This window comes from Podarcis gaigeae (genome assembly GCF_964106915.1).
Source record: "Podarcis gaigeae genome assembly, chromosome: W".
NCBI lineage: Eukaryota > Metazoa > Chordata > Lepidosauria > Squamata > Lacertidae > Podarcis > Podarcis gaigeae.
In genome coordinates, this window is record NC_139695.1 from 28,750,239 (window position 1) to 28,776,067 (window position 25,829).

General features: G+C 50.8%; 1 protein-coding gene across 1 annotated transcript; it reads right to left on the reverse strand.

The window, feature by feature from the left end:
* Nucleotides 1-10,530: 10,530 nt before the first annotated feature.
* On the reverse strand, nt 10,531-24,183 carry LOC310836062 (inositol polyphosphate 5-phosphatase OCRL-like; the record flags this gene model as incomplete). The annotated part of the gene is made up of 11 exons (XM_083720990.1): nt 10,531-10,762; nt 11,662-11,815; nt 12,611-12,776; nt 13,246-13,356; nt 13,758-13,893; nt 15,306-15,409; nt 17,239-17,292; nt 20,675-20,925; nt 21,036-21,135; nt 21,829-21,936; nt 24,133-24,183. 11 exons carry the CDS (start codon nt 24,181-24,183, stop codon nt 10,531-10,533), a joined length of 1,467 nt encoding a protein of 488 aa, XP_083577116.1.
* Nucleotides 24,184-25,829: the final 1,646 nt, after the last annotated feature.

The window sequence follows — 25,829 nt, forward strand, 5'->3', positions numbered from 1 at the left end:
TTTCTCCATCAATGCACCACCCACAATTTGCCATCATATTGGCATCAGGTGTTCTCCAGGCCAGTGAATGTCAGCAACCCCTTCTTCTAAAGCTGCTTCCCCAGTTCCATCCAAAATAGAAAGAAATGCCATTTGGTGGCCCAGTGAGAAGCTTTGGGAAGTAATGAAATACATTTCTGAAAGTTATTTATGGATGCACAAGGTCACCACATCTTTGCTTAAGGTGAATGGAAAGGAACATTTCCCCAGGCGGCACACCACTGTCCCCGAATCTCGTCCGCTGCTTGGTCATTTCAACAGATTGTGTGTACATTTCAGAAAGCTTCTCCTTGCCTACAAATGAAGTGCATGATTTTTCAAAAACTTATCAACGCCCCGTGCTTTTACTTCTGGTGTGGTAAAAAATGGCAGAATCTGGCTATCATTTAAAGCAGTTGTCAGGGGTTCAGAAGGAGAGACACAGGAGGGGGAGCAAATGGAGAGTGAGGAGGAGGAGTACGAGGGGGGCGCAGGCAGTGACAGTGGCCAGAGTTATTCCACAAGCCTCTCTAGCGAATCGGAGGACTCACAGAAGGGAGCGCCGGTGGCCAGAGCAAGGGAGATTCCAAGGGAGAAACCTCAAGAGGGAGGGGCCAGCGGGGAGTCTCTGAACAGCAGCTGGAGATCAGGGCCAGCGTCTCCACCAGAGCGCAGTGGGGAGGGGGAGTCCCAGGAGTCGGGACCAGTGTCCTCACCACCAGAGGGAGGAGAGGAGTCAGGTTTGGCAACACCCACATCAGGAAGCGGGGAAACGGTCAGAAGGAAAGTCACCGGCTGGGCGCGCGCGCCAAGTTCAAATGTACAGGAGCGCGGCACAGCGGGGAGCCCGGGAAGGGAGCCAGGTCCTAAAGCCCGCCGGAGGGAGGGGCAAGACTCAGGAGGCTCCGCGTCAGAGGAGTCCAGGAAGGAGGGAACCCCAGAGGGCAGAAGGACCCAACGCAGGAAAGAGCAGCGCAAGAGGTGGAGCCAGGCTAGAATCTTAAACTGGTGTGGGTGGAGCAGTGAGTCAGAGGGGACTTAGCCGGTCTAGTGTTAAGACGTGGGCCTGCGCGCCCAGAGCTTGGAAATGGAAACTAAACTTCAATAAAGACTTTTGTATATAATATCCACTGGGCGTTGGTCCTCTGTGAGCTGGGACCTAGCGGCAGACCTGACAGTAAGTCCCCTCTCCATTTTCACCAATTTTGCAACCTCGTGGAGTGCGGGAAAGCAGCGAGGGGTGAAGATTGGTGCTTTGCGAGCTCACGAAAAACAGGGAAATGACTACCGAAGAGAGGATAGCGAGTTTGCAAAACGCAGTGACGCAGTTGACTGCAGAAATTGCGGCTTCCAGAAAGAAAGAACAGGAAGCAGCTGCTGCCTGCCAGGATCTGCGAACCAGGTTAGAAGTCCTAAGTACACAGAGGCTACCAGCCACCAGACCAGAAGGGATTGGGCTGGGAAACAGAGGAGGGAGCCTGGTATCTCACTTCAATGGGGACCTGCAGGAGTATCCTAACTTCAGAGCAGATGTGATTTATACATTGCAGCTGCTTGACAAAGACTTTAAAAATGAGGGAGAGAAAGTGGGATTTATTATTTCGCATTTGCGGGGGGAGGCAAAATCGTGGCTGCGCAATCTATGGAGAGACAAGGATCCAGCCCTCCAAAATGCGGCTGCCTTCATTAAAGTGATGGATGCGTGTTTTTTATCTGAGATTGATGTGGATATCGCTAGGAGGGAGATTCACGGACTAAGACAAGGTAAAGCCACTGTGAGGCAATATCATGCACGTTTTTTCGGATTGGTGAATGTACTAGCCTGGGAGAAAGAATCGCCTGCCGTCAGAGACCTGTTCTGGGAGGGGTTGAGCGGAGCTGTGAAAGATGAGATCGCAAGGGGGGGAAGACCCCAAACCACCAAGGAAGTGGTGGAACGGGCACTCTCCATTGGGGTTCGGTTGGAAGGACGCCCTTGGGGCAGGGAGGAAGGGCATTTGGGACGCACGCCAGCGAAAGGACTGCCTCCCTTCCCCAAGGAGGCGGCGCGCGCTCGATCCATGCCTCCGCTGGGAGGGGGAGAGGAGCCGATGGAGATAGGTGGTGCTAAGGCTCACTCCACAGTCGGAGCCCTAACTCCGGGAGCAGTCAAGATGAAGCCTCCTAGAGGAACCAGGAAGTGCTACATCTGCGACAGTGCTCAGCATATGGCAAAAGAGTGTCCCCAGCGGTTTCACAAGCATACTGCAGCCGCAGCGACAGTAACAGACGCAATTCAGCAGAGGGAGTCGCAGCAGGAAAACTCCACTGTCTGGCTGGAGATGGCGTCTCTGGGGACCAGCCAGACAAGTCAGTGAAGCAATCCCCAGGGATCTTACAGCCCACCGACCCCCTCCCACCCAAACCAGTAGTGCAGCTCACTGCATCCCTTCAGCTCCCCAATGGGCTACTGGTGGAAATTCCCATCACCGTAGACTCGGGGAGCAATGCAGATTTTATAGACATGCAGTTCCTCCAGCAACATGGCATAGCCCTTCTGCCAGCGGCGGTACCTCTGAAAGTCGTCACAGTGGACGGCAGGGAGCTACTGGGAGGGCAAGTGCTACAGCAGACGCCGCCAATGGTGATGCGCATTGGAAACCACCGTGAGGTCATCAGCTTCAACGTCACCCGCCTGTCAGACACGCCCATAGTGTTGGGAATGAGTTGGCTGGATAGGCACAGCCCGGCATTAGCTTGGTACCAGCGGCAACTGACCTTCGGCTCCTCTTACTGCGCAGAACACTGCATCCTGGCGGACTTGGAAGATGAGGGGCACGAGGATGGACCACAGCTGAACTTGGGCATGTTGCAAGCGGTGCCTAACAAATACAAGGAGTTTTTGGAGGTCTTCTGCGAGAAAGAGGCGGATAAGCTGCCACCCCACAGACCCTACGACTGCAAGATCGACCTCCTGCCCGGGGCGACGCTCCCGACGGGGAAACTGTACTCCATGTCTGAGGATGAATTGCAAGAGCTCAGGGAGTTCATAGTTCACAACCTGAAGCGGGGATTCATCCGGGAGTCCAAGGCGGCAGGAGGCAGTCCCGTGTTCTTTGTAAAGAAGCGGGACACGCCCCAAAAGAGGCTGGTCGTTGATTTCCGCTTCTTGAACCTCAAGACCAAGCCCTCAGCATTCCCTATGCCCAAGATCGATGACCTGCTGGCGACGGTGAGGAAGGGTCGCATCTTTACCAAGTTGGATCTGCGCGGAGCGTACAATCTCATTCGCGTACGGGAAGGCGACGAGTGGAAAACAACCATGTTTACGCCGCTGGGCACTTATGAATACAGAGTTATGCCTTTTGGATTAAAAAATGGTTCCCACTGCTTTCAAGCCTTCATGCATCATGTCTTGGCGGGTCTCCTCTACAAGAAGTGCGTCTGCTTCCTGGATGACATCCTAATCTTCTCGGAATCGCCGGAGGCTCACGAGAGAGATGTTAGGGAAGTTCTGCAGAGGCTGCGGGAGCACAGGCTGTACGCCAAGCTGGAGAAGTGCCAGTTCGACAAGACGGAGGTGGATTTCTTGGGCTACAAACTGTCCGACAAGGGACTGGCTATGGACGGTGCCAAGGTACGTGCAGTACTGGATTGGAAGAGCCCACGCAATAGGAAGGAAGTACAGAGGTTTGTCGGTTTTGCCAACTTTTATCGCAAGTTCATCAAGGGTTTCGCCATGCAGACAGCGGCCATCACCGACACCCTCAGTTCCAAGAAGAAGAGGTTCATCTGGACGGAGCAGGCAGAGCAGTCCTTTCAGAAGCTCAAGCAGCTCTTCGCTTCCGAAGAGAACCTACTGCACGTAAATCCCAGCAGGCCCATGAGAGTGGAGACGGACCCCTCAGACAGGGCCGTGGGAGCCGTTCTGTTGCAGCAAGACCACCAGGGGGACTGGAGGCCGTGCGCTTTCTACTCCAGAAAACTCAGCAAAGCGGAGCAGAACTACACCATTTGGGACAGGGAGTTGCTGGCCATACATGCAGCCTTCAAGGCGTGGCGGCACTTCCTCGTCGGAGCCAAGCACACGGTGCAGGTCCGCACAGACCATAAGAACTTGGAGTACTGGCGCACGGCGAGGTTCCTGAACCAGCGACACATCCGCTGGGCGGAGTTCTTTGCAGATTTCGACTTCAGAATTGAGTACATCCCAGGAAACAGCAACGTCTTGGCGGACGCGCTGTCCAGAAAACCGCAGTATCTGGAGGCAGAGGCACCGGCGGCGGCCAAGCACATTTTCACACCACAGGCGTGGGCATGCGCGTCAGCCACGGTGGACCTGGACGCGGTGCGCCGCGCGCTGCGAACAGACTCGTTCGCCCGAGCCAAGATGGAGGAGGTGTGCAGTGGCAAGGCGAGGGGCGACGAATTCCAAGTGCGAGACGGCCTGCTCCTACGCAAGGGAGTCCTCTACGTACCAGGAGACAGCCTCCGCGCGAAGGTCCTGCAACAGCTGCACGACGCGCCCAGCGCGGGGCACTTCGGCAAGGAGAAGACGGTGGACTTAGTAGCCAGAGACTTTTGGTGGCCTAAGATGCGGGGGGATGTCGCGGACTATGTCAATAGGTGCGACACCTGCCAAAGGGCTAAGCCTGTGCACCAGCCGCCGGCGGGCCTGTTGGAACCGCTACAGACACCGTTCGTACCGTGGGAGAGGGTAGCCCTGGACTTTGTCACAGATCTACCCAGCTCAAGGGGCAAGACGGCAGTGCTCGTGGTAGTGGACCTGTTCACCAAGATGGCCCACTTCATTCCGTGCGCGAAGGTGGCCACGGCCGAGCAGACCGCTAAGATGTTCATAGACCACGTGTTCAAGGTGCACGGCCTACCACGGTCTATTTTGTCCGACCGGGGGCGCCAGTTCATCTCCAACTTCTGGCAAAAGCTGATGGGATTCCTGAACGTCAAGGTCAGCCTGGCGTCGGCGAGACACCCGCAAACTAACGGGCAGGCGGAAAGGGTCAACGCCATCATGCAGCAGTACCTGAGATGCTACGCGAACCAGCAGCCATCGACCTGGGTGGACTATCTACCGTTGGCCGAGTTTGCCTACAACAACACGAAGCACGGGTCCACGGGGGTGACCCCATTTTTTGCCAACTACGGGAGGCATCCCAGAACCTTCCCGGGTCTGGACACAGTGCGGGAGGGGGAGCCACAGGGAGCAGAGGAAGTGGCAGCGGAGTTGCAGGAGATCCACGAGCAGCTCAGGAGGCAGTTAGAGTTGGCAAAACAGGCTTACAAAGTGCAGGCAGATCGACACAGGAGGGTTGGGGAGGACATCCAGGTGGGAGACTGGGTCTGGTTGGCAGCACAAGCAGTTCCAGCCAGATCGTTAGCCAAGAAGAAACTAGGGCACAAGCAGCTAGGGCCTTACCAAGTAGAGGCGCAGATCAACCCAGTGGCCTTCCGGTTGACACTCCCGGAGGGTTCCAGAATGCACCCGGTCTTTCATAGATCAGTGCTCACGCCCTACAGAGAGCCCCACAGGTTTCAAGCACCGGGGAAGGCGCCAGACCCGCTCAGAGAAGCGCCCAAAAAAGGGGGGTCGCCGAAAGGGGAGCCACTTAATGAAGCCACTGAGATTTTAGACTCAAGGTGGGGGGAGGACGGGATTGAATATCTTCTCGCCACGGAGGACACCCCGGCCAGCGCCAACAGGTGGGTGCCGGATTACGCAGTGGAAGAGCAGTTGCTCAAGGAAGAATTCCACACACTTTTCCCGCACAAGCCTATGCCGGCGGGCTTTTTCGAGGATTGTTTGTTCACACCCACACTCTCGGCCAGCACTTTCCGGGGTTTCTCGTCAGCTGAGGACTCGGCTCCGGGAGGCAGCTCTCCGGAGGGATCACTTTCAGGTTTTGGCACGGGGGGATCTTATTGGTGGGAGGACCAACCCGAGGTGGGCTGGCGCAGAGACATGCCGAAGGGGCCCTGGGAGGTGGACCCCCATCAAACAACAGGGGGAGGAGGGCTCTTGGGTGATTTGGGGTCGAGCGCAGATTTCGAGCACACCGCGCAGGAGATGGAAGCGGAGGAGGTCGTCGTCGACGAGCCCATGGGGGACTTCCCGGACTTATCTCGATGGTTGCAAGCCTCAGGGGACGAGCTGTATCCTGGACTCACCCCTACAACAATGGAGCACCCGGAACCCGCACCGGAAGAGGGGGAGGGGGGAAGGGGGGGCTTCGAGGGGGGGATGGATGTCAGGGGTTCAGAAGGAGAGACACAGGAGGGGGAGCAAATGGAGAGTGAGGAGGAGGAGTACGAGGGGGGCGCAGGCAGTGACAGTGGCCAGAGTTATTCCACAAGCCTCTCTAGCGAATCGGAGGACTCACAGAAGGGAGCGCCGGTGGCCAGAGCAAGGGAGATTCCAAGGGAGAAACCTCAAGAGGGAGGGGCCAGCGGGGAGTCTCTGAACAGCAGCTGGAGATCAGGGCCAGCGTCTCCACCAGAGCGCAGTGGGGAGGGGGAGTCCCAGGAGTCGGGACCAGTGTCCTCACCACCAGAGGGAGGAGAGGAGTCAGGTTTGGCAACACCCACATCAGGAAGCGGGGAAACGGTCAGAAGGAAAGTCACCGGCTGGGCGCGCGCGCCAAGTTCAAATGTACAGGAGCGCGGCACAGCGGGGAGCCCGGGAAGGGAGCCAGGTCCTAAAGCCCGCCGGAGGGAGGGGCAAGACTCAGGAGGCTCCGCGTCAGAGGAGTCCAGGAAGGAGGGAACCCCAGAGGGCAGAAGGACCCAACGCAGGAAAGAGCAGCGCAAGAGGTGGAGCCAGGCTAGAATCTTAAACTGGTGTGGGTGGAGCAGTGAGTCAGAGGGGACTTAGCCGGTCTAGCGTTAAGACGTGGGCCTGCGCGCCCAGAGCTTGGAAATGGAAACTAAACTTCAATAAAGACTTTTGTATATAATATCCACTGGGCGTTGGTCCTCTGTGAGCTGGGACCTAGCGGCAGACCTGACAGCAGTGTAAGACGCTGGTTTACGTTTCCCCTCACATTTGGTGACTAGGTAGGGATATGCAGTTTTGTGTTTTGTTTTTTGAAGAGTTGCTAAGGAGTCCTGCTGCTTCCGAGTTTTATTTTGGGGGTTGTTGTTGTTGTTTTTGTTTACAAAAAGGTAGTCCAGTTGTAACCTTTTTCTAGGTACAATTCTGTACATTCTGGTACTACCTGTTCACTCATGGTCCCTCCAAATCCCTTTGTTTCTTTTAGCAATGTGTCCTTGTGTATCTGCTACCTTTGCTTACAGAATTTCTCCTGAGGGGCGCTTTGAACATGTCCCGTAATACATGTGGATAAAAGGAATCGCCTTTGTTAATTTCAAAAGCCATTTTATTTCTTCCATGATTTTCCTCTGTTGTTAATTTATTTTGTAAAAGCAAGTGGGGTTTAGTCACCAAAGAGGTGGAGTCTGTGGTTTTGCTCAATAGGTCATGGTCATTTCAAGAGGCATAGGGCCTGAGATGGTTCCAGCTCTAATTTACGTGTAAGATTAGGAGTCCAAGAATGTGGAATCAGTACTGCAGAAGGTCAGTTCTGACATACTTCCCCCCTAAATAGTGGGTGAAGTCCTTTTGGAAAGGTTTCAAAGTGTCAAGTACTGAAGGACTGTCCATATCTAATCTATTAGAACATTGAACCCTCCTCCCCACTCCAGGAATTTTGCTATCCAAAGTGGGTTTGAATTTGGATAATAAAAGTTTCCAGTCAAGTAGATTTATATATTTTAGTGAAGGTAAGCAACTTAAAATGACCCCAGACCCAGTAAAACTCATTACAAAGAGAAGAGAAACAACATTTAAAAGCAGATACAAATAATGAGGCATTATTCTTTTCTCAAGAAGCCAGCAAAATTTCATCTTTCCTGATTTATTTTAAGCATGCTTTTTATTCAAGTTTTTAACAAACAACAAGGTGGTAAGCTGCTGACTATAGGCAGACCATCCTTTCTCAAGGGCCATTCCAAATGTGTACAATGGATGGCTCCAAAGTAAGCTGCACCCTGTGAGTCCAGAGGGCAACTGGTGCCATTGTCCCTGTTAGCATTTTGTAAGAAAGGGCACCAAGATTTCATCAAGCTGTCTGCCTTGATGAGACTTGCAGTGAGGATCCCTTTGATAAGCCATCGGCAATGCATAAAGGAGGGCAGGTGGCTTGGTGAGCAGGAAAGTCTTTCAAAGATTTGGACCAGCGATGTGCCTTTGCTTCGGGCAAAGGGTGATGGTGGATGGATCATAGCTACCTAACTCAGCACTGTCTGTACTGATTGGCAGTGGCTCTACAAGGTTCCAGGCAGGTGATGTTTTCAGTTTCACCTGGAGAGGCTGGAGACTGTTCTGGGACCTGCATCACCAGCGAGCTCTGGTCCTCCCTTAAGGAGTTAGGCGGCTCAATGGTCTGACTCTGTGGAAGGCACCATGCTATTCCCCTTTAAATTAGCCATGTATACAGAAAACACGAGAACTGGAATTTTGCTCTTGAATGGATTTTTGGATCGCCTGCATGCCAAGCACATACTTCTCCCACTGGGCCAGCACCCTTCCTCAGTGACTGAGCTCTCATTGCACACAGCCATCCAGCAAGCAAAAAAATGTTCTTGTTAGAAGGGCAGAGTGGGGAGCAAGAGATTCAGGGGCCGGTTTTAGACCCACAGTGCTCGGGTTTATTCTGCTGCCTGCTTGACATTGTGCCTCCTTTCCTCCTACCTTTTATTCCTATGAAAGTTTCACAGTGTCGCTGCTTGGGATTCTGGATAATCTATGGTGTTTTTCTTTTCAGTTCCAATGACAAGGGGGACTGGCATGAGAGCCTGACAGAATGTGTGCCTGTATGCATTCTTTCCTTGCTCCAGGTGGGTGGACAAGTCTTGCCCTCTGAGGCCACAACTAGGGCTGGGCGATAGCTGGCTTTCAACACGGTGATATATCACTAGCTAAACATTGCAATACACCAATATATCACGATGTCTGAAATAAGATGGAGCTATGTAGAGGCATTGGCTGGCTTCACGGTTTCCCCCGCATTGTGATTTCGGCTGCCCCCTTCAGGAGGGCAGGGGAAAGCTGAACCGGCAGAGTCCACAGGGGCTGCAGGAATCTAAAGAAGCATTGTCTGGCTTCACAGTTTCCCCCCACATGGTGTTTTTTGCATAGTACACACACACACATCATGATTCGCAATATATTGCCAGGTCAGAAATTATGAAACCAGTCTCACTATCTAGACTTCAAGCTGATTTGAAAATATATCTATATTGACGTATTGCCCGGCCCTAGCCACAGCAAGCATCTCAAGTGGGAAAACAAAAAACTAATTGCTCGCACCCCAAATCCAAGCTCCCCCTCCCCCTATTAATATGCAGCTAGTAATCCTCCCACTCCGGATGTGCAGCTCACCCAAAAGCTTACTGAATATGCAGCTGTGGACATGAGGTTTGGCTAACATTTTATTTAAATTGTTGGAACCTGCCCTGGGACCTTAGGGTGAAGGGCAGGAAATAAGTAACAAAAACAGCAACAGAACATGGATGGGCCTTCATAGGTTGATGGGCTGCAGCCCCAGCCAGCATGATGAGATGATGGGGTCACATGTTCACCACCCCTTGTCTAGAGCACGTTGCAGAGGCAGGGGTAGAAAGTGAGCAACAGCTGGAGCCCCAGCCCACGACTTTGTCTGGGCAATGCAGCACACAGCAGCTGGTGAACCATGCCTCCGGCCTCCTTCCCATCTTCCTCTCCAGGAATGTTCAGGGTGGTTAGTTCTATCTCAAGCTACCACATTCAAGAGAAAGAGAAAGAGAAAGAGAAAGAGAGGAGGGGGGAGCAAGAGAGCTTTAGGAGCACAGCAGTGGCAAGCAGCCCATCACTAAAAGGAGTTGGCAAGGATGGAGAATTTGATCCCCTCATCCCCAGGGCTGCTGTTGATTAGGACCCAGTTCATCCCCCCTCCCCCCCCCCGCCAATACTCCCCGCCTCTGTCGAGAGAGAGAGAGAGAGAGAGAGAGAGAGAGAGAGAGAGAGAGAGAGAGGAGAGAGAGAGAGAGAGAGAGTGTATTGGTGTGGGGAATGACACATGCTGTATCAGAGTCTTAGTGCAAGAGTAGCTGGTGCATGCTAAAGAACACCGGAGCCTTGCTGGGTTAGATCAGCATTCTGTTCCCACAATGGCCAACCACATGCCCTTGGGAGTCCATAGGGACACGGGGACAAGAGCACTCTGTCCATCATGTTCCCCAGAAACTGGTAATCAAAAGCATGTGGTTTGTGATAATAGTGGCAAGAAATAGCCCTGACTGGTAGCCACTGATCAACATATCCTCCATGATTCTAAATGTCTACAGCTGTCCAAATTGACAGTCACCACGGTCTCCTTGTGGCTAGGATAATACACCCAAGTCGATCTGATTTCGAGAGGAGTGACATTTCCCTGAGCCACCCCAAAGCAGCCACTACCGCTTCCCAAATGCCAGTGCTCAGGTGGTGAGAGTAAGCCAGAGTGGCACAGCCTGTGCAGCAGTTGCTGAGCACAGAGACAAGGAGAAAACTGGCTCTTGGGGCCAGAGGGGGCTGGCGCCTGCATCATGAGGCTGGGCTTTCTGCCTCCCGTGCTGCCAATCGCAAGCGGACCCAGAGTCAAGCAGCGATGGCAAATTCTGGTTTCGTCTCCGTTCTCCTCTGCCGAGTTCTACAAGGGCCACGTTGAGACTAGGGGAGAGACCAAAGCAGAGAGCTAGAGCCACCACCTGGACTGGATTTGAGTCAGAAGGCAGGCAGGTGCGGGTTGCCTGAGAGGAAAGTCCGGTTGGTGGGGTAGTGCCTGGTTTGCCCTAAGGGACCAGCTGCCACTGCATGGAGCAGCTGCTGATCGTTGACAAGGGCAACTCCATTTACGTGCCTTCGAGGCACATGCACACTGCCGCAGAGCTGGAAGGGGCACTGGAAGGGGCAAAAATGTCCCCCCCCCCAAGAGCACAAAAGCGGCAAAGTGGCATGGAAACAGCAGCTCGACTCCCTCCCAGGAGCTTTGGTACCGACCTTTCAGACCTGTGGAGAGTTGGAGCAAGGAGTTTTGCAGGGAGGCTGCTGGTTTTCAAAAGGCCTTTCAAAAGGGCTTCCGGAAGTTTAGAGGGTGTTTGCAGGCTTTTCCAATGCTGTCCCCAATATACGCAATTTCATTTAAACGCACGGTACCTCGGAACGCAACCCCCGTGTAAACCTGCTTTGAGCCCGCTACAAGAACATCTAGAGGATAGCAAACCAACTGTTACCTTTTCTAGGAAGCCGTCTTCTCCCTGAGATCAGAGGAGGAAGGCAAGAGCAAAAGACAACCAAGGGTGTTAATGGCACAGGCCCTGAGAAGAGAAAGAAACAGCCCGTTGGCTGAACAGTATCAGTGGCCCTGCGAAAGGGCAGGTGGGAGGACCAGAACCTGGGATGACTCAGTCAAGGCAAACAAAGGGCATGAACAGCACACAGGAAGCGGATGCACAGCTACAGAAGCTGAAGCTGAATGCAGCGGAGGACCCCCAGCCCCACATTGCTGAGTGGAAGAGCAGCTGTTTTCCAAGCAGGCAAGCAGAGTGGGAAGGGTAGACATCCAGCACAAGGCTTCCAAGGAGGTCCCGAAGCAGCTTGGTAGGTAGCTCCCACCGATGGTGAGGAAATAGTCCTTGCCAGGGTCAAGGTGAAGGACAAAGATAGCCTCAATCTTCTCTTCCTTGCTGACGTACACATCCAGGGAAATGTCCACCGTCTCACCTAAAACGGGAGGAGGTCAGGTAGATACACTCTTTGGCACAGCCAAGTTGGCTTGTCTGTAAATTAAAAGTGAAGACGGTGAAGAATAGGAGGCTGCTGGATCAGGCCAATGGCCCATCTAGTACAGCATCCTGTTCTCACAGGTGTATGGGGCAAACCTTAACTTCAAGAATTAGGAGAAGAAGCGACTCAGTTCCCACCCCCACCCCACTTTCCTCTCTAGTCCTCCAAAGCAGCAGCTGCACAGAAGATGGTGACAGGATACTGGGGGGTGAGAGAAAGTGATCCTAACAAAAGAATATCAAAAGGGAAAGGATTTTTGCGCCCCCAATGTAACTTTCTTTTTTAGTTTACATTTCATTGAGTTTTTAAAGGTTTGGCTAGTTCTATATGTTCCCCAAGATATTTTTGTGCCTCCACAACATAAAAATACGATTATTATTTTTTAAAAGTAATTTTTGGACAGACTGCTCTCACTGGTTCCCTGCGATGCCAAAAGGTGTTTGGGGACCCTCCAGCATTGCTTGGCTTCAATTCATTTGTGTGTGTGTCTTTGTTTAAAGCTGGTCACACACACTTTTACACTTTGGGCTCAGCTGCTTTGACGTGTGGCCCTTGGAGGCTTGAGCATGGGGCAATGCAGCCCACAAATGTTAAGCCTCCCCTGCTCTACCAAACTCCCAAGGTTTGAGGGAGGAGGGTTGGGAAGAGGAGGGGAAAAGGAAGGCCTTCCCTAGATGAGCCTTGGGGTCCCTTTCCAACTCTACAGTTCTCTGATTCCAGAGAGAGACGCGCTGGGCTCCAAGTATCCCTCGCAGGGCTCAGCGCGAAGCCATGGCTTCCAATACTGGCTGTCACTGAGCTTGGGGATAAAGGAGAAGTGGAGGGTGACCTGCCCGTTGTTTGTGATCTGGAACCTCTCCTTCTGCAGCTGCCGGAACTTCACATTCTCAAACGGAAACTGCAGAGCAAAACGGGGGGGGGGGGGGGGGAGGAAAGAGAGTGTTTGCCTTCAGCAGAGGCAAGGAAACGTGCTCCAGGGGGAAGTTTGTCCTTGGCCCTGGCCTCTCATTTAGGGGACTGCACATGCAACAGGTCCACGTGGGGCTCTCCAGATATTGCTGCACTTGCCACTGGCCATGTTGGCTGGGGATGATGGGAGTTGTAGTCCAGCATCTGGAGGGCACCACGCTGGCTACCCCTGGAGTCTTTGCCTGCGAGGAAGAGGAAGAGGCTGCTGCTCAGTGGAAGGGCATCTGCCTTGCATGCAAAGGTCCCAGGTTCTATCCCCAGCATCTCCAGGTAGGGCTGGGAGAGATCCCCCGGAAATCCTGGGGAACCGCTCAAGACTGAGCTAGATGGGCCAAGGGCTTCTTTCCCCCCTGGTCTTTTTGCAACAAACCCTCTTTAAGGGATTGGAGAGGATCCTATTCGTCCTTACCTCCCTCCAGGGAGGGAAGGAATTCGTTCTCCATCCTGTCCATCAACTGAACAATATCCTCAAACACTTTCCGGTACCGTCCGTCATCCACAACCTTCACCTATCGGGGGGGGGGGGGGGCAGAGCACGTTTGTTGGGGCTATAGGATGGCAGCGGCTGTGACTTCCAGAGCCAATGGGCTGAAGCCAAATGCTCCAAGCCAAGTACCACAGAAGCTCCATTGCATGAATGGAGCCAACGGTTAAGGTATACAGTTCAGCCCATGTGGTCTGCCATGCCTGCAGGAGCAGTGTGTACTCAGAACAGTGGAGAATGGAAGCCTAGGGATTTAACAGAGCCAAAACCTGCCCACTCCTTGCACCGGAAGTCATTGGCCAAGGAGGAGCTCTGTGGAAAGGGGCCTGGTTGTTGGTCAGGGCCTGCCCAGATTCGAGGAGGTGCCACATAGCAGGCAACTAAAAAGCCTGAATAGACGATAGCCCTGGCCAGGGCAGGTGTTACCCCTGTGAGGAAGAGGGAGCTGGCGGGCTTGTGGTCGCTCCTTTTCAATTCCATGTGGCTTCGGTAGCTGAGCTGATTCACGCTGCCTCCTCTCCAGAGGATTGGCTCACACCATGCTGGCACACGGCACTTCCCACTGCAAGGAGACAGTTGGACTGGCTGAGGCAACACACAAGGCTCACACAGTCAAACTTTGGCTCCACACACGGCCTGTGATCTTGACCACGGTCAAGAGCTGGAGATGATGGGGCTTGGGAGTCCAACTTCTGAAGGGGCGGACCTTGCAGGTGTGCAGGCATTTTGCCTCATGGAGAGAGTTATCAGGAAATCAAAAGCTGCCTTCTACCAGGTCAGAATGAATTTCTGACCTCCCCCAGTTTGGATTCCTACATTGCAGGGGGTTGGACTAGATGACCCTCGTGATCCCTTCCAACCCCACAATTCATTAATTAAGTCTCCTCTGGCTGGCAGCAGCTCTCTGTGGCCCAATCCTTTTTCAGGTGGAGGTGCCTTTCAACTTGAGACTCTGCATACAAAGCATATGGCACACCACCAAATGATGATCCTTCCCCAAAGCAAGGGGCCCCGTTATTCTTGTTCAGACACTATTTTTTCAGTGATCCAAAAGACCCTTTCTGGCACCTGAAATGCTGCCCAAAGGAGCCTGCCGTTTTCCGGCTTCGTCACTACATGTTCCGCCTGTCCTTTTGATTTCCCCATTACCACAGCAAGAGCAACGAAACTAGCAGGCCTAGGTGGCTTCTGACAGTTGTCAAGAACCACAAGAATATGCCACATCCTGGATGGTGAGGCTCAATGGCTACTAGCCATAATGGCCAGAGAACATACTCCACCAAGAGAAGCAGTATGGCTTGGAGGAGGGGAGCGTGCTGTTGCACTCAGGTCCTGTTTGTGGGCTCCCCGAGAGGCATCTCATTGGCCAATGTGAGAACAGGATGCTGGGCCAGATGGACCAATGGCCTGATCCAGCAGGGCTGCTCTCATGCTCTTATGCCCTGGCAGACTCATCTTGAGAGAGCACCAAGTCTCATTCCCAGACTTCCTTGACACAAACAGGATTCTCTGCTTAAACACGCCATGAAACAGAGGATGCTGGTTATCAGGACAAATGTGGGGGAAAGGCTGCTTGTGGAAAAGGAGCCAAAACATTTCCAGAGACTTTGAGCAGGGATGGCTTGAGGAAGACAACATATCACAGCCTTGCATTTCACAACTCGCCTAGCAGCCTTTGGCAACCGGGAATTCCATGCAAGCAAAGTGAGCAGGTGAAGGAGAGCTGGATCTCTCTCTTCCTCCCTGGCTTGGTGTCCATTCTGGCTGCAGAGGAAAGGAAGTCCGTCCAGCCCTCAACTCTAGCCCTCCTCCAACAGCTTGCTTAGCAGAAAGCCATGTTTAAAATATATGTTTTACTAGCCTGCTCAGGAGGATGGAAAGGCAGGACACTACTAGCATCTCAGCAGACTAGGAAAAACAAACAAGCCTTGCAGAAGAATGATTGAGAGGACTTACTTACAAAGGCTCAACTATCAAGCAGGATCTGTTTTAGAGTCGAATTTGTACGTCGGGATGAACTTGATCTCTCCCTCTGTGAAATCAGCAAAAGCTGTCTTTTGGGTACGCTGAATGTTTAGCTAAAGCCAAAAAGAAATCGCTTATCAGCAGAGAAGCAGAAGACCCCCTGTTGCCTGACAATGGAGTCTATTAACAGCCACTGTTGTGCTGAAAGACCAAGGTGAAGTACTAGTAGGTTAAAGGTAAAGGTAAAGGGACCCCTGACCATTAGGTCCAGTCGTGACCGACTGGGGTTGCGGCGCTCATCTCGCGTTATTGGCCAAGGGAGCCGGCGTGCAGCTTCCGGGTCATGTGGCCAGCATGACTAAGCCGCTTCTGGTGAACCAGAACAGCACACAGAAACAGCGTTTACCTTCCCGCCAGAGCGGTACCTATTGATCTACTTGCACTTGGACGTGCTTTCGAACTGCTAGGTGGGCAGGAGCAGGGACAGAGCAAGGGGAGCTCACCCCGTCGCGGGGATTCGAACCGCCGACCTTCTGATCGGCAAGCCCTAGGCTCTGTGGTTTAACCCACAGCGCCACCCGCGTCCCTACTAGTAGGTTAGCCAAGTGCACAAAAGGGGTATACCTGCTGAGATCCTATCTTATACCCAATTCTTAAAGGTACAGGATGCTTGTGCATTTTTGCCCCATGTCATCTTAAATTACTTTGCTGCATCACACGACAGGAAAATCCTCTAACTCAGGAGTAGCAGACACGTGGCCCTCACAATGCTGCAGAACTACAATTCCCATCATCCCTGATTACTGGCCATGATGGCTGGAGCCAACAGGAACTGCAGCTCAGTAACATCTGGCAGACCACAGGTTAGCCATACCTCCAACAGACAATGTTATATGTACCAATAATCCATACAAACTGGTAACAACCACCAGAATACACCCCCGACACTATGAGCAACTGCAAAACCACCCTTTTGCATCCTACGTTGGCTCCCAGGACGTTTCTGAGCACAATTCTCAGTGTTGGCGCCAACCTTTAAAGCCCTAAATGGCCTCAGCCCTGAAAGAGTGTCTCCATCCCCATTGTTCAGCCCAGGCATCAGGGTCCAGCACCGAGGGCCTTCTGGCCTTTTCCTCACTGTGAGAAGCGAAGTTACAGGGAACCAGGCAGAGGGCCTTCTGAGTAGTGGCACCTGCCCTGTGGGACACCCTCCCGTCAGATGTCAAGGAGATAAGTAACTATACAGCCTTTAGGGAAGTTTTTAATGTTGTATGATGGTTTTGCATATGTTGGAAGTCTGAGGCTGCCCCCCCTTGCCTTCCTTGCAGCATCCTTCTCAAAGGGCTAAGGCATGACTACGCTCACAGAGTTTAAATCCACCGTAAGGTGCAGCAATCAGGCCTCTGTTTCAACACAAAATACCAATGATCCTTATGCCAAGTGGGAGAAAGGTCGTCAACATGATGAACACACAAACCTTGGAGAGAAAAATGTAAAACAAAAAGCACCAGCAATTTAATTGGACTTAATGGAAGTCTCTGCTGATAAGAACATGTGAGCAACGCAGATTTTCCAGACAGATGCAAAACCTAGAGCAGGAAACCTTAGACCTTTAGATATTGCTGGACAGCAGCTATGCTGGGGCTGATGGGAGTCCAACAACATCTGGAGCGTGTGCTGAGCTAGGAAAGCCCTCTAACTGGGAAACTGCAGAGCAGTCCTACTTATTCCAAGGCAACCCTCCAACTTAATTGGGACTTGCTTCTAATTCAGGTTGCACAAACCTGCAACCTTAAAAAGCATTTGTAGAAGTCGCAGTCATCCTATGTTATAGCTACACTTTGCTCCTAACTCCTCTAGCCGAGGCTGGGGTATCCCAGACAAAGGAAATAAACAGGGCAATATCCTAAACCACCACATATAACACAAAGATGCCTCTCACCTGGTCGTAGGTCAGAAGTCTCTGAAGCTCATTTTTAGTGATCAGATGACAATGCTGGAAAAAAGCAAAGCAACCACAGCTACAGGCTAGCTCACGGGGTCGGGGGGCGGGGGGCAGCCTGCTGCCACTTCCTGCAATATGTAGTAAGACTGATAACTAGGATTGGGCAGTATGATCATATTAGGCTAGTGCTCTGTGAACTAGACTGGCTCTTGAACTGCTTCCAGGCCCAATTCAGAGCATCCCATTTGGCCTTTCAAGTGTTTCAAGGTTTGGGGAAAGGGTACCAGAAGAAGGCCCACTCATGTTTGCACTGCCTCTCCACTGACTAGAATCCCTTTCCCAGGGAACTCCTGCTCTTTCAAGCATGGCAGGGCCTTTTCAGTCATGGCACCCGACCTTTCAGAATAATCTCCCAAAGAGGTTCACCTGGCCCCTGCTTTGATGTCCTTTCAGCAAAGACTTTTAGAATTTCCCCTGGTTCTTGAATTCATGGGCAGGGCGCTTGTGGCCCTCCAAACCCTGCTGTAGTACACAGGAACATAGGAAGCGACCTTATATTGAGGCAGACCATTGACCCATCAAGCTCAGGACGGACTACATGGACTGGCAGCAGCTTTCAGGCAGAGATCATGCCCAGCCCTAGCTGCACACACTGGTGACTGAGCCGGGAACCTTCTCCATGCAAAATGGCCGCTCTGCTTTCGCGTTACTGCCCTTAACAAACTGCAACTCCCACCCCGATCACTGGAGAAGTTGCCCCCATTTGCTATGATCTCATCTAATACATCTCTGCCACTCGGTTTATGTTGCTCTCTCCTGGCTGCTCTAGTAGAAACCTTAGTGGTGCAGCTGCAGCAGCAGGGATCGCCGACACTGCACCCTCCTGGTGTTGCTGAAGTGGAACTCTCATGAGCCCGTCAGCAAGGCCAATTCTTAGCAATTATGGGAATTTTGGTCAATCAACATTTGGAGAGCACAATGCTGCCTGCCATAAAGAAGGCTGATCACCAAAGAATTGATGCTTTTGAATTCTGGTGCCGGAGGAGACTCTTGAGAGTCCCAAGGACTGCAAGAAGATCAAACCTCTCCATTCTGAAGGAAATCAGCCCTGAGTGCTCACTGGAAGGACAGATCCTGAAGCTGAGGCTCCAAGGCTTTGGCCACCTCATGAGTGGCCAATGGATCCAAACTACAAGAAAGAAGATTCCACCTAAACATTAGGAAGAACTTCCTGACAGTAAGAGCTGTTCGACAGTGGAATTTGCTGCCAAGGAGTGTGGTGGAGTCTCCTTCTTTGGAGGTCTTTAAGCAGAGGCTTGACAACCATATGTCAGGAGTGCTCTCATGGTGTTTCCTGCTTGGCAGGGGGGTTGGACTCGATGGCCCTTGTGGTCTCTTCCAACTCTATGATTCTATGAGAAGAGAAGACTCCCTGGAAAAGACTCTGATGGATGAATGTATTGCCAAAAATGTTATTTTTGTTTCAGTCATTGCAAATTCTGGACAAGATGGACTGTTTCAAGAAGTGGCAGAAAGACATTTCTAGATTTGTCTGGCAGGGCAGGGCAAGAAGCCCAGAATAAAATTTAAAATACTAACTGACGCAAAGGAAAGAGGTGGATTTGCCCTGCCAGACCTTAAACTTTACTATGAATCAGCAGCATTCTGCTGGTTGAGAGATTGGCTGCTTCTTGAGAACACAGACATTTTGGACTTAGAAGGTTTCAACAATGTTTTTGGGCGGCATGCATATTTGTGGTACGACAAGGTTAAAGCACATAAAGCATTTAAAAACCATATTGTCAGGAAAGCATTGTTTAATGTCTGGATAAGATACAAAGACTTACTGGAAAATAAAACCCCAAGGTGGTTGTCACCAATGGAAGCAAAGGCTCAGAAAAAAACTCAATATGGAGGCCAAATGGCTGCAATATTGGGAAATATTGGAACAAGAAGGAGACAAATTGAAATTGCAGAGTTTTGAGAAATTAAAAGATAAAGTGCGAGACGGGCTTCATTATTACCAAATAAGAGAGGCCTATAATTTGGACAAAAAAATTGGCTTCCAGGTGGAAAAATCAAAATTGGAAACAGAACTGTTAGATCCCAAAACTAAGATACTTTCAAGAATGTATAACTTGCTGTTAAAATGGAATACGCAGGATGAAACGGTTAAATCTGCTATGATTAAATGGGCACAAGACATTGGTCATAACATTATGTTTGCTGACTGGGAACAATTGTGGACCACCGGTATGAAATTTATGGCATGGCATGTAATGCATTGAGAGAGAATATTATGAAAATGATATACAGGTGGTACATGACACCAGTCAAGCTTGCAAAAATATATCATTTGCCCGACAATAAATGTTGGAAATGTAAAGAAAATGAAGGTACATTCTCTCACCTTTGGTGGACGTGCCCAAGGATTAAGGCTTTCTGGGAGATGATCTATAATGAAATGAAAAAGGTATTTAAATATACCTTCCTGAAGAAACCAGAGGCCTTCCTCCTGGGCATAGTCGGCCAATTGGTGCCAAAGAAGAATAGAGCTTTTTTCATGTATGCAACAACAGCAGCAAGAATACTTATTGCAAAGTATTGGAAGACACAAGATTTACCCACCCTGGAAGAGTGGCAGATGAAGGTGATGGACTATATGGAATTGGCGGAAATGACTGGCAGAATCCGAGACCTGGGAGAAGAGTTGGTGGAAGAAGACTGGAAGAAATTTAAAGACTATTTGCAGAAACACTGTAAAATTAACGAATGTTAAAATGATGTTGGATTGAAAATAAGTGGCATTAGCAACAAAATTATTAAGAATATGCAAAAATGAATTGATAATGGTTGGAAATAAAGAGTTATGATATGTTAAGATATAGAGATAAGACAATGAATGAGGGTAAGGATTTGCTGATTTGATTATGTAAAGGGGATACAAAAAGGGGAGGTGAGAGGAGGTCAAGGAAACAAGCAAATGAGTTTAAAGTTATAAAAAACAGATTTGTTTTTAATTTTTTCTTATTTTCTTTTTGTCTTTTGTCTTTTGTATGTTGTATTTTTATTTTTTATTTTTTCATGTATTTTTGTACTTATGTTTTTGTAAAACTTTAATAAATATTTCTTTAAAAAAGAGAAAAGACTCTGATGTTGGGAAAGATGGAGGGCACAAGGAGAAGGGGATGACAGAGGACGAGATGGTGGGACAGTGTTCTCGAAGCTACCAGCATGAGTTTGACCAAACTGCGGGAGGCAGTGGAAGACAGGAGGGCCTGGCGTGCTCTGGTTCAGGGGGTCACGAAGAGGCGGACACGACTAAACGACTAAACAACAACAAATGCTGCCTACCCTGAGCTACACACAGGCAGGAAAGTTACAGAAACATGACTCAATTTGCTTCTCCAGATAGCGGAGACCAGCAAGTGACATCAGCCAAGGCTCTCTCCCTCCAAGCCCTCGAAACGCACTCGTGTTTCATGATTGTCAGCTGCGGCAGACCCTGGTCAGGGGGCAGGAAGCTCATCTGGGCACAGATATCCTTGTAATCCTGGTTTCGGCGCTCAAAGTCTTCCACGTGGGCAGCAAGGTGGGAATTGACCATGCAGAAGCTGGTATTGTTGCAGACAAGCCTCACGGCCACACACCCCTTGTTACCCTGCAGGGGCGGAGCAAAGATGGCTGTTAGTGAGCAAGCAGGAAAGAGGGGGAACTGGTTGGCAGAGATTAGAAAAACAGATAGACAGACAGACAGAAAGATCGACGTAGGGAATTCCGCTGTCAGGGTCTACTCCCCATCTTCCCCATGATGCCTGTGGCCACTGTCTCCCTCATCACTTCCTTGATGCGGCTGAGCTGGTCCTTCCTGACAAAGATGAGCACCAGCTGCACCTAGAAGATGCAAGGTACTGGGATGTCTACCAGCTCTGTTCATTGCTTGCTGTCCTGGGCCGGCTGGATGCAGATAGGAGTGGCAGGTGGCACCAACTGGGGATCCCCCAAGGGAAGAAGGCTCAGAGCCAGGGAACTGGTGGGGGGTCGTCCGAGGGAGAAGAGGGAGCAGACCGTGAGCAAGAGGAGGTGTTGGAAACTGAAGAGGCAGGAGGGCAGGAAGATTCTGTGGCAAACAGCAGCCCAGAATCCGAGGCAGAAGTGGAGGCTGGAGGCGGGGGTCAAGAGGCAGAGATCAGGCAGGCTGCTGAAGAAGCCAGGGGGTCTCCCCATCCTGCTGGTCTCCCAGAACACAGAGAAATTAAGAGGAGGGAGCAAAGACAGGCAAGGTGTCAGAGTCTCAGGATGCTTGGGAAGGACCAGGGGGAGGAGGAGACTTCAGAGAGTGGTGGGAGGGTAGCAACCTTCAGCCTTCACAACTACCTCACTGGGGCAAGACCTGTTGGGAAAGGTTTCTGTGATCATGAGGCCTGCACGGTTTGGGTTTCTTTGAATAAAGAATGTTGGCTTCTTTTGAATAAAACTCCACTGACACCAGGTGTTTTTTCTTGCTGACCTCCTCCTCCTCCTCCTCCTCACTCCAGCTCCTGACAGCTGTCTGGCTGCTGAAGAAATGGGTGGGGTTGGACTTACTTTCTTGTACTTGGATTTGGAACGCAAAGCCTTTTCCACAGCTGTCAGCCACTCTTGCTCCTTTGTCGAGTCCAAGTAGAAGAAAGCCTCTGTGCTCAGGTCCAGCTCCTGGAAGCGAATGCCCAAGTGCCAAAGAGAAGGATGTGGAAGTGCAGGAATAGGACTCCAATCGGAACAGACGTGCTGGTTAAATATGCAAAGACAACAGGAGTGTGCAAGGGCAGGCAAGATCAGGACCAAGAACAAACAAGTAATACCAGCCACTTCTTCCTCAGCTTAGCTATTCGGGGCCCCAAAGGAGCTTTGCTAATGAAAGAAAAAAAGCTTTTTCCTTGTATTTTTTAAGCTGTGTCAGCCAGCCTGATATCTAAGCACTATCCCAGTAGCCACAGGCAACCAGAAATTCTTTGAAGGCAAGTGAGTTGGTTGATCTCTCCATTCTTCCTTCACCTGGCAACCTGGTTTCCAGGCTGGCTTTCCGGGAGCAGAAAACCACCTCTCAGATCTGCTGTGCCAAGCTTGTTTGCTAGAAGATTACCCCGTAACACCCTTGTCCTCTTTGCAAACCTCCTAAATGGCTAGCCTTCTGTGTTTCCATGCTGGCCATGAAGGAATGGGCATTCCCGACTCTGAAAACAGCACAGAAATACAGCCTGTCTAGTAAAGGGGTAAAAAGAGCAAGCTAAACAGCCTCTGTAAAACATATTGTTTCTATTCATGACAGTAGGAGGGCAATTATATGCAAGACTGTATTCAGTACTGTTCATGCCTGCAAAGCTTTCGGGACAGACATACTCCGACCCTTCCAATCGGTGCCCCCTAACTTCCAGCGGAAACCAGGTACCTTTTTCATACCACAAATGTTCTTCAGTGGTGAACCATGGCATCTCAAATTCCAGGGGAGCCCTGTACGATGCCAAAATTCAGTGCCCCACGCCTCTCAACATCTATTCAACATCATAGTTGCGGTGTCCCCTGTGGGGCCTGTAAGGCTTCACGCCAGTGTGACCAAATCAGTTGCACTCCCCTAAATCCATCTAAATGTTAGGGGGGGGGGATTTGTCCCACTTAAGTTGCACTTTGTAGCTCAAGAGGGCCCCTCTGGCTGATAATAATATAGTAGCACAGGGGACGCATCACAGAACAACTTGCAAAGCAAAATGACATGTAGTTGGTCCACCACAATTGCAAGATTATTGCATCCTTCAGGAATGGTGTGTCCAGCTCCATCTGAGTCATCATCCAGGCACGCTGTGGAGCTGCATGGATGAGAGATGGGCATCTTCGGCCAGTCAGGGCGGAAGAGCTGGCAAGATCCGCTGCACTGAGCAGGAAAGCAAACTCTTTGGCCTCCAAGATCTCTCCCAACTCTCAGCAGCCCTCGCTGTGAGCCATACTAGAGGAATTTTGTCCTGCTTTTGCTGAGCTACAACACAGGAGCGCACCCCCAGGGGGCCATGATGTGGTAACCCTGGCGAAGCATTGAAGAGCAACTGAGAAAGCAGAATGATGTTTGCGTGGACAGTCCATTAGAAAGCTGCACTATTATTGCATCGATAGCACATTGCAGAATACGGCCCCCCTCCAGGCAAAAACATCCGTCTGGCGGGACAGTAGCTTTCATTTCGGAGGTTGTGGTTTTACATCTTCCTATTTATTTATTTATTTATTCAAAATTATTTATTTATTTCATAAAATTAAACGCTGAAGAAGTGAATACCAGAATAGATCAGAACTCACTCCCAAGGTAAGGGGAAGAGACATGGCTAAGATGGCAGGACAGCTTACTCTATGGTGTTAACCCCTTCATGCACTAATTAGACTGAAGCATGTTGGTTATATGAGACTGGTTATCCCGCACAACATGCTCTCACACAACCCATGCCCTCCAACTGAAAACCCATTTCCTGGACAATATCAACATTGTGTTTTGTGCCTGTGAACTGCACAGTGCATATTTTTATTAAAAAAGAAAACAGCCCGGTGTTTCAGCTTCTCAGAGTTGTTTTATTCAGTGCGCTGCTACAGCTTGTCACACCCAAATCCTCCAAAGGAATCTGCCAAAGTGCTTTTCCAGGCAAAAGGGGGCAGAGGGAGAGAAACCAAGAACCTCAAATTCACTAGACCAGGGGTGGGGAATTGTGTGGCCCTCTAGATGTTGTTGGATTCCATCACCCCTGACCGTCGGCCATGCTGCCTGAGGCAGAAGGCCATTGGATCTGGCAATATCTGGGAGCCCACAAGATTCCCTGCCCCCACCCTACACAAACAACCAGGCACTCAGCTGTGAGGCACACCTCTTACCAGAGGGAGGGTCACTCCAGAGGCAGCTGTGGCATGGGGGTGCTGGTTCATGCCTTTGTGGGCACATTTGAGGATTAAAGAGGACCCCCTAGGAAGCATGCTTGGAGATCTTCCTTACCACGTGGCTCTCTGGCAAAAACACAACAGTACTAACGGCCATATGGAACCACACCTCAAAGCTGGATCAGACTTCCCAGATCCTGTAGCCTACATCAGGAGGAAGACTGGGGCAGAGGGGCCTAGAGTAGGAGTCAGAGCTGCTCTTAGGGCTGCATGTCTGAAGCATGGGCAGAAATCTTTGGGTATGAGGTTGCATGGGGCTGTCTCTTTGTGTTTTGGTGATGCCAAGCCGCCAGTAAGCCAGAGGCAGGCAACCAACTGGCTTCAGGGGCAAGCTCCTTTGCAAAGCCAGTCTGATTTCACCAAATGCAATGACAGAGTGACCATTCGGCCCATGTTCTGCTTCGCTGTGAAATGGCGTGTGTTCCTCAACCCAGAGAACCTCTTGTTCAACGTCAAGCTGGTCTAAGGAAGAAAAGCATAAGAGTCAGTCTTGAATCCCCAAACACATGTGCTTGGAGATGCCTGCACACCGCACACGTAAAGCACATCTCCTCCCACCCACACCCAAAAAGTCCTGGGAACAATGGTTTGTTAAGGGTGCTGGGAATCGTAGCACTGTGAAAGGAAAAGTAAGGTTCTTAGGATGCTTTGGAGGGGGTGGAATGTTGAATACACAGCGGCCACATGGACGGATGGACACACCCACACCCACATACCCCAGCATAGCTTCAACGTTTAGCACAAAAAGTCTTCAGCCAGATGTCATGCAACCCTTTGGCAGGGGCAACTTATCATTTTATTGATTTTCCATAACAACAACTAAAAAGGCGGCCAATCTTGCACAGGAGTGTTGCCATTTAAACTGCTGGTGTGACGTAGGAACCCGAACAAAGAGAAGGAACCAGCTACCCAGAGTCTGCTTCCGATAGCCCTTGTTCTCCACCTCCCTCTATCCTAATCAGCCGCAAACAAGAGTTCAGATTTGAAAGCCTTGTTATCACCTCATTCCCTTCAATTAGCCAGCTGCTCTGGCAGATGACATCAGTTCCTTCCCGCTCCCAATATTCCTGCTCCTAACCTGGTTAGCCATAGAATCATAGAATCATAGAGTTGGAAGAGACCACAAGGGCCATCGAGTCCAACCCCCTGCCAAGCAGGAAACACCATCAGAGCACTTCTGACATATGGTTGTCAAGCCTCTGCTTAAAGACCTCCAAAGAAGGAGACTCCACCACACTCCTTGGCAGCAAATTCCACTGTCGAACAGCTCTTACTGTCAGGAAGTTCCTCCTAATGTTTAGGCGGAATCTTTTTTCTTGTAGTTTGGAACCATTGCTCCGTGTCCGCTTCTCTGGAGCAGCAGAAAACAACCTTTCTCCCTCCTCTATGTGACACCCTTTTATATATTGGAACATGGCTATCATATCACCCCTTCACCTCCTCTTCTCCAGGCTAAACATGCCCAGATCCCTTAGCCGTTCCTCATAAGGCATCGTTTCCAGGCCTTTGACCATTTGGGTTGCCCTCCTCTGGACACCTTCCAGTTTGTCAGTGTCCTTCTTGAACTGTGGTGCCCAGAACTGGACACAGTACTCCAGGTGAGGTCTGACCAGAGCAGAATACAGTGGCACTAT